The 8,107-nt window shown below is 51.9% G+C and overlaps 1 protein-coding gene across 1 annotated transcript; it reads left to right on the top strand.

Annotated features, from left to right (window-relative positions):
• The first annotated feature begins 3,590 nt into the window (after positions 1-3,590).
• On the top strand, positions 3,591-7,422 carry PAX4 (paired box 4). The gene is given in 10 exon segments (XM_028525209.1): positions 3,591-3,755; positions 3,945-4,160; positions 4,461-4,536; positions 5,070-5,195; positions 5,421-5,503; positions 5,860-5,929; positions 6,508-6,563; positions 6,837-6,995; positions 7,299-7,352; positions 7,354-7,422. Coding segments are annotated over 10 exon segments (1,074 nt in total).
• The last annotated feature ends 685 nt before the right edge of the window (positions 7,423-8,107 follow it).

Genomic DNA, 8,107 nt, shown 5'->3' with positions numbered 1-8,107 from the left:
TCATCTGCCCAAGCTTTGTTGTGGTGGCAACAAAAGTCCACCCACTGGGGGCTGTGTTTCACCACCAGCCTCCCACTCCACAAGAACTACCAGCTACTTGGTGCCTTCACCCCAACGATGATCCAGATAAACTGTGGTGTTCTCTTTGGAAACAGGAGGGTCACTCATAACTTAGAGTCTAAATGTGCCAAGTCCCTCATGGAATGGAGCCTGATTACATCTAGGAATGGAAGGTTGAAAACCAGGCTGCACACCTCCTCATGAACATCCCACCTACATCCTAGCTACTCTTGCAGGCTCATTCCTAACACTACCACTGTTTCCAATGTTCTCAAGTCCAAGATCCTCTTATTTCCAGGATCCCCCTATTCCAGGAAAGAGTTCACCCATGATGTCACCTCAGTCAAGGAGCCACTTGGAGAGTTGGTGAGGACCCTCTGTGGAGAGAACTCATGCTGTGTGACACACACTCCATGCACACTCATTCTCTCAAAGATTTAGGAGCCACTTTGCCAGTGTTTAGGTATCAGTCTCTACACCCATTTATCTTTTATAGTAATACCCAAAGGATGCAGGAGTTGACCCCCAAACCCAGGCATATGCATTCTAGCTAAGAAGATGTGTGTGTGGTTCTGGAAGTAACTCTGGGCTTTTGCACATTCAAACCCTTGGAGACACTGTCTGATTTCCCTGTCTTTCATATCCCCCATTCCCTTCAGGAGTACTGGCCCCTGAGTGGCTGTGCTCAGAGTCTGGGGACCTTCATGAGGGTGGTTCTGTATCTGCTTCAGGGTGGTAGATGGACACAAAGTGGGCTCCAAGGACTTCCCATAGAAGGACACAGTGGGTCACTGGCTGTGGTTTGCCCTGCCTCAGGGCTGGTGTCAGTCAGCCCCATGTACACCTCCCTCCTCCTCTCTCCTCTGCTCATGGCCTGTGACATCACTGGCTGCTCCCAGAAGGCTGCCCTCTGCTCCTGAGCACAAGCTCTCTGTGCCTCTGGACCCCTGGCAGAACTCACACAGGAGGAGATTGGAGGCTGTTACCAGCACCAGACCAGCACCACCACCCCTGGAGCCTGCAGGGGTCTCAGGAACCCACATAGGAGGCTGAGACTCTCCCACTGAAGCTCCCACTTCATTGCCTCCACACAGGTAGCTCACCTGCAGGCTCATTGTCTGCTCTGCCTCCCATGCTGTCTCCATGTCTTTGTGTGGCCAAGTCAACTTCTCTCCTCTGTCTTTGCAGCACCCACCCTTCTGCCTCTTCAACCCCCCTACCTTGCTTTCCCATCTTGTGAGCACCAGTCCTTTTACTATATGAGTTAATATCAATGTTGGGATGTGTGGTATGGCTACTGGGAATAAAGTTTCTGGTAGTTGGGGCATAATGCTTTTAGGTTTGGAGATGATTTAGATTTGGATATTGAACTTGAGTCCCCACAGCTCCTCTGAGCTGTGGTCACTTAAGGGGGACACATCCTATCAAGAATTCAGGGTTTGGCTGGTATGCTGAGCTCCCCACACTCCCCACCGATCCTGGCAGAGCCCTTTACAGTCCCAGATCAGCTCTCCTCTCTCCATTGCTTTGGTAGCAATTACACTAACATGAATCAGGGGTGGGGGCAGAGAAAGGAGCTGGAAATTTTAGCTTCTGGTGAGGAACTGGCTTCTAAACCTCCTTGAGTTTAACTCTCTGCGTGGCTCCTGACTTGTGAGAACCCAATTTTTCTTTTTGGAAAAACTTTTGCCTTCCTTCCCGACCTTCTGAAAAGATGAGAGCATGAAGGAGAATATGTCTCTGCCCAGAGAGGAGTGAGTAAAAGCCAATGTAGCTACTGAATTTAAAAAATAGCTCTGATTCCATACTCTCTGTGAGTTCATTGTTTCCCCTGTGCCAGTCTCCTCTTCCGGCTGCACTGTAATCTCTTGGAGGGCAAAAACCTCGCCTCTTTTCTTTTTACTCCCTTCATCCTGAAAAACCAGCAATATGCTCATGATTAATACCTTATTCAGTAAATAACTGCAGATTAGTAACTGAACCAAGATAGCATGGTTATTATAGGAAAGTTCTAAGCCTAAGCTATTCTCTACAGCCTCATGCCTTCCAGGGTTCCAGGCATGAAAGGAGGTTGCTTCAGCTCCACTTACTCGCTTATAAAAGCAAGAAAGGCATGGTGGCCCATGACCTGTGCTCCTTGCTTGTGCTCACAATAGCTCCTATGTCGGTCAGCAAAAAACTCTCTCCTGCTTCTCACTCCCTCCCTTCTACCTGCCTTTGATACATGTTAGTGGAGTGAATGAGTGTCTGATCCCAGACAGCTGGTCTCTGCAAGTGATGCTTTACTACGAGATCTAGAACTCTCCAGAGTTAACAGGAACCAACAGTCCCAGCAAGTCAGAAACTGCCAGGAGGTGTGTGTTCCAAAAGAAGCCAGGACTCAGTCTTGTTTACGTCTAGTCCCAACGTGTGAGACCAGAGCCTCAATGCCCGGGGGGTAAATCTGAGCTCCATGTCTCCCCAGAGCTTCCTGAAGAGCATAAAAAACAGGAGCAAGACCCTTCCCTAAAGTGCTCCGAAGGAAGCTTCCTGGCTGGTGATTTGGGGAAGCGAACCTCAGGGGCTGCCCAAAAGTGAAGGCAGAACCTTAAATCTGGCCTCCAGCTTCAGATCTTTGGGAGCTGGGACCTTCAGTCACAGATGCCCTCTCCTGGCTGGGCAGAATACCCTAAGTTTGGTTTTTGACCCTGTTGAGTCTGAGCTTAGGAGGCAGGAGCCCTGGCCCGAGTGCATCACCCAGGGCTGAGAAGGCTGTTAAGGGGTCAGACACAATTTGTGTGTTTGGAAAGAGGAAAGCCTCAGCATTTGGAGGCATCATGCCTTTCCCTAACCTCTTGTAATGGACCTGTGAGCAGCGAGACACCTCCCACCCTCCCAGACCCGTATCAGGATATCCAGAAAGATTCAGTCCTCTGCTGGCTCTGCTATGTTTTCCTTAATCACCGAAGGGTTCAAATAAAGAAAAGTTTAATTTTCTTAGCTAACCTATGAGCAAATCTTTAGAAACCTGGCCCTCTATCACAATATACTATATCCCAAGACCATATTAAGCAAGAGTCTTCACTCAATTATTGATTATTGCAGGCCCAGCCCCAAGACTGAGGAAAGAGGTCCCAGGAGCAAGTCCCTTCCCCGGCCTTCCCGGTTCCTGCCCTTCTGTGAAGAGGCCAGCCTGGAGCATGCCGCAGGATGGTAAAATGCCTGGGAGAGGGGGGAAGAACAGAGGAGGGAGGGAATATCTGAGGGCCCTGCTCCCATCCACGTGGTTTCACCTGCCCTTGGCTAATGTTCCTGAAAAGATTCGTCTAGTCACTCCCTCCCCATTCCATTCACTTCCCTGAAATCACGAGGGTCAGTGCCTTTGGTCATAGAGCAAATGCTCACCTGGGAGCTAGGTCCCAAAGAAAGCAGCATGTTTGGGGGACCCCATGAGCAGGAGGGGAGCAGTCCCCTGGGGAGAAGACTTTCTCTGTGGTGGGAGGCCAGGCTGGAGGGTCCCTCATGCCACAGGTGAGCCGGGGAGAGGGGAGATGTGGCAAGTGGATGCTTCCTTCTCATGCCCAGGAATCAGCAGTGTGAATCAGCTTGGGGGGCTCTTTGTGAATGGTCGGCCTCTGCCCCTGGACACTCGCCAGCAGATCGTGCAGCTGGCAGTCAGCGGGATGCGGCCCTGTGACATCTCACGAAGCCTTAAGGTAGTAGATTGGGACTTTCACCCAGGGATGGGGACAAAAAGCAGAGAAAAGGGGCCTCTCTTAAGGCAAGTCTAGGGCTGTTACAGACTCTGAGTATGTCTCGATTTGCCTTGTAGCCTCCTTCTGTTCCAGGTACATGCACCCTCTGCTCATTATGCCTTACCTGTCCCTGCTTCTCACCTGACCCAGGTATCTAATGGCTGTGTGAGCAAGATCCTAGGGCGTTACTACCGCACAGGAGTCTTGGAACCCAAGGGGGTTGGGGGAAGCAAGCCACGTCTGGCCACACCCCGTGTGGTGGCTCGAATTGCCCAGCTGAAGGGTGAGTGCCCAGGCCTCTTCGCCTGGGAGATCCAACGCCAGCTCTGTGCTGAAGGGTTTTGCACCCAGGACAAGACTCCCAGTGTAAGTGCCCTCCTCTCCCCACACCGGGGCTGGCAAACAGGTTGTCTGGGGAGAAGATCCCTTCTCACTAGGCAATGGGGCCATCCCAGGCTGGGGGGCAGGGCTCCTGGGCTCTCTTCTGAAAAGTGTTGTTGGTGGTGAGACAGGTGGGAAGAAGAAAGCTTGGGGAAAGAGAAAAGGCTGCCTTTAGGAAGTATGCGGACAGGGATGGAAGGAGAGAAAGGATGCTGGGGAAATATCCTCAGGATACAACCCTGGGACTGTGTGCCATCTCCCCACTCAGTGCCCTGACACCCCCAGGTTTCCTCCATCAACCGAGTCCTGCGGACGCTACAGGAGGATCAGAGACTGCCCTGGGCGCACCCCAGATCGCCAGGTGGGTTTTCGAGTTGCCCCCACGGATGATCAAAGCCAACCCCAAGCATTTTACATTTCTTTACAGTCTTATTCTCTCCTGGCAGAAGAAAATTGAGGCTTGGAGAAAGGAAATGACTCCCCCAAGGCCACTAGCTAGTTGTTGGTGGCTCCTAGAGCAGGTCCCAGGTCCCTTGCCCCTAGGTTCACAGGATGTGCTGAGGAAGAGGCAGGGCTGTGTCTTCTAACCCTCCTCTGCCTTGTGCACAGCTCCTCAGGGCACTTCTCATGACCTGTGGGATCATGCAGACGGGGCCAACTTTGCTGCTGTTTCCCCCCGGACACTAAGCACGCACCCTGCCATGGCACGCAGCATGCCTCCTACCAAGTGCCTCTGCAGTGACCTCCAAATCACTGTGAAGGCACCTCACCCCCAGTGCAGCTCTGCTCTTATACCCATGCTGTCCCCTGTCCACAGCCCCAGGGCCTCAGGGACCCCACCTGACCAGAGGAATCACCATCACAAACCACACAAACCATTGTCTCCCTTTTCAGCTGTTTTGGCTCCAGTTCCTTGCACTTCCCATAGTGGCTCTGAAGCTCCTTGCGGCCCTCATCCGGGGACTGGCCACCGGAATCGGACTATCTTCTCCCCAGGTCAAGCTGAGGCGCTGGAGAAAGGTGCCGGCGCTGGGGCAGACAGTGGGTCAGAGGCTGCTCAGTGTGACATATGGAGGCAGTAGCCCTAAGGCCTGTGGGCAAAGGATGAGAGGTGGAAGCTGTGGTGATCCCACCTTGGAGATTAGGGTAGTTTAGGCTTGTAGCAAGCAGGGAGTAGGGCCTGAGAGGGAGACCCATGCCTTGCTCCTCTCCCCATACCCTGGCTATGAGCCTCCGTCTCTGCAGAGTTCCAGCGTGGGCAGTACCCTGATTCGGTGGCCCGTGGAAAGCTGGCTGCTTCGACCTCTTTGCCCGAGGACACAGTAAGGGTGAGTGAGCTCTGCCACGTAATATGCGCACACCACAAGGACAGAGTCTGTGCCCGGAAGTCTCTGGGTCCTGGTGAGGTGGAGAAGGGGGCAAGAAGGTGGAAACAGATATGTCTGGAGCAGAAATTAGAGACAAGATCTTCCTTGTCGCCCCTCTGCTGATGCTTTCCTCTCCTCCCTACTCCAATCCTTTGAGTTGAGAAAGGGGACCACGAGCAAAGGTCAGAGCGGGGAGGGAAGATGTCGGGTCTGAGGAAGGGTCTGTGCTCTGAGTCCAGGCCAGGAAAGGGGCTGAGAGCAGTAGGTGCCAAGTAGTGGGGAAAACAGCCAGCTGCTTTGTTTCTGCCCTTCCCCAGGTCTGGTTTTCCAACCGAAGAGCCAAGTGGCGCCGACAAGAGAAGCTCAAGTGGGAAATGCAGTTTCCAGGTAATTTCTGTGTCCATCCACCGTCAGTCCGTCCATCCATCCATACATCCATCCACCCATCCATCCATCTATCCACCTATTCCTTCCTTCTTTCTTTTCTTCCTTTAATTTTTTTTTTTTACCCGAGGATGAGAGGCACAGAGAGAGAGAGACAGGCATATATTTGTCATTGGTTGCTTCACATATGTTCCCTGACTGGAGATAGAACCCACAACCTTGGTGTATGGGACAATGCTCCAACCTACTGAGCTACTGGCCAGGGCCCTTCCTTCCTTTCTTCCATCCATCCACCCACCTAGCATTCACTTGGCACTTCCCACAGGCCAGGCCCTGTGTGAGATGCTAGCACACACAGTCTCTGCTCTTCAGGGCTGCACCGTCTTCAGTTTACCATCCTTGGGATTAATCCTTCTTCCCTAGTCTCCCAAGGCTCTGCCAGTTTAAGGCTGTACTATCCATCTTTTCTCACCCCTGCCAGAATTTGCTGCCTTTTCCAGAAACTCCCTGTTCCTCACCGCCACTTTCCCCTCCTTGGACCCTGGTTCCTCCCCCTGAATGGATCCACCCTCACCTTGTAGGTACTTCTCAGGGTTTGACTGTACCGAGTGCTGCCCCAGGGATCACCTCTGCACAGGTATTCAGGAAGGGAGGGGAGTTTATGGAGCTGGAAGACTGAAGGGCTCACCACCTCTACCATTCCCATTGAAGGCCTGAGCTAAATTTTATGACTCTCCCAGTCCCCCACAGTGCACACTTCCAGAAAGTGCCATCCTCATAGTCTACTAGGTGAATGGCACCCCCTGGAGTTGTGTAGTATACAGTCTGGGCTGAGGGCAGCCCTGGGTCCCAGTCCTGCTAAACAGAAGGCATCACAAGCAGCTGAGGGTGTTTTCTTGCTTTTTTCTAGCAGTCCCTTGGCAGTGTGGCCACAGTGGCCCTGCCTTTCCCGGAATCCTTGGGTCCCCCCTGTTATCGGCTGTGCTGGGGGATAGCACCAGACAGGTGCCTGAGTGACACCCCACACCATGCCTGTCTCAAGCCCTGCTGGGGTAAGAATCCAGGCCAGGCCTCATTGCTGCAGGGTGTGGGGAGGGCTGGCTGACTCCACAGGAGGACAAGGATCTCTGGTCAGGGTCATCAAAGGAAACTCAATACAGCTTTCCTCCTTCCTTGCGTGGCCCACAAAGCTGGGGAGACTAGTATCCCCTGAGTCTATGGTACCACCGGCAGCCATAGCAGGAAAAGGGGCTGGGGTTGGGATTTGAGTGCTTCTGTCCCTGGTAGAGAACCAATGCCTTTCCCCATCAGTGGCAGCAACAAGTCCATGCTCACCCTCTCTTTGTCCCTGCAGGCTATCTGCCCCCCACAGCCAAGCCCCCTGGATTCAGTACTGCTCTGCCATCCTTGCCCTCCTTTCCATTGCCCCCGTCGACAGTCTTGCTGCCCTTCACGCCTTTCTCTGGCTTGGCTCCCCACTACTGCAAGGCCTGTGATGAAGGAGGAGGGCCAGGATGGAAAGAAGATGGGGTGGGGGCTGTCTAGGGCTGGCCTGCCCAAGCACATCGTTGCTCCTCCCTCCTGCCTGCATCTCTTCCTCATCTGTGGACCTTGCCTGGTCCTGCCCTGCTGCCCCTCCATTGTGTTACCTGTTTTGAGGGACTGGAGAAGCCATGCCCACCTACTTACTGCTCACAGCGGGCTTAAAAGGCCTTCACTGGGCAGTAATAAAAACATTTTTTTAATCTACAGTAGTTCCTGTTTTCCTTTATGTTTTTCCCATGAGCACTCATATTCCCACCCTTATATTTGATGATTATAAACTGTGTGCCCTGTCATCTATCTCTCTGAAATATCTACATACTTATCATAGCTAATGTATTTATGTATTTATGTAATGTAACTATGTATGCATACATGTATATATGTATGTACCTAGCTATCTCCCCATCTACATATGTGTGTATGTATGTATCTATCTTGGTATTTGAGTGCTCATGTGCCCACACATATGCACACATACACTGATAATACATCATAGCACATCACCCCTAAATCTTCCAGCATGTATCTCCAAAAAATAAGAAACTTTTCTTATGTAACTACAACACGAAGACCACATCTGAGAAAATTTTCAGTAACCCTTAATCTAAAAAAATAGACATTAATTCTTTAATTGAG

This window comes from Phyllostomus discolor, chromosome 10 (genome assembly GCF_004126475.2).
Source record: "Phyllostomus discolor isolate MPI-MPIP mPhyDis1 chromosome 10, mPhyDis1.pri.v3, whole genome shotgun sequence".
Classification (NCBI taxonomy): domain Eukaryota; kingdom Metazoa; phylum Chordata; class Mammalia; order Chiroptera; family Phyllostomidae; genus Phyllostomus; species Phyllostomus discolor.
The sequence above is the reverse complement of the archived record's forward strand: the minus strand, read 5'-3'. Positions and strand labels throughout refer to the sequence as shown.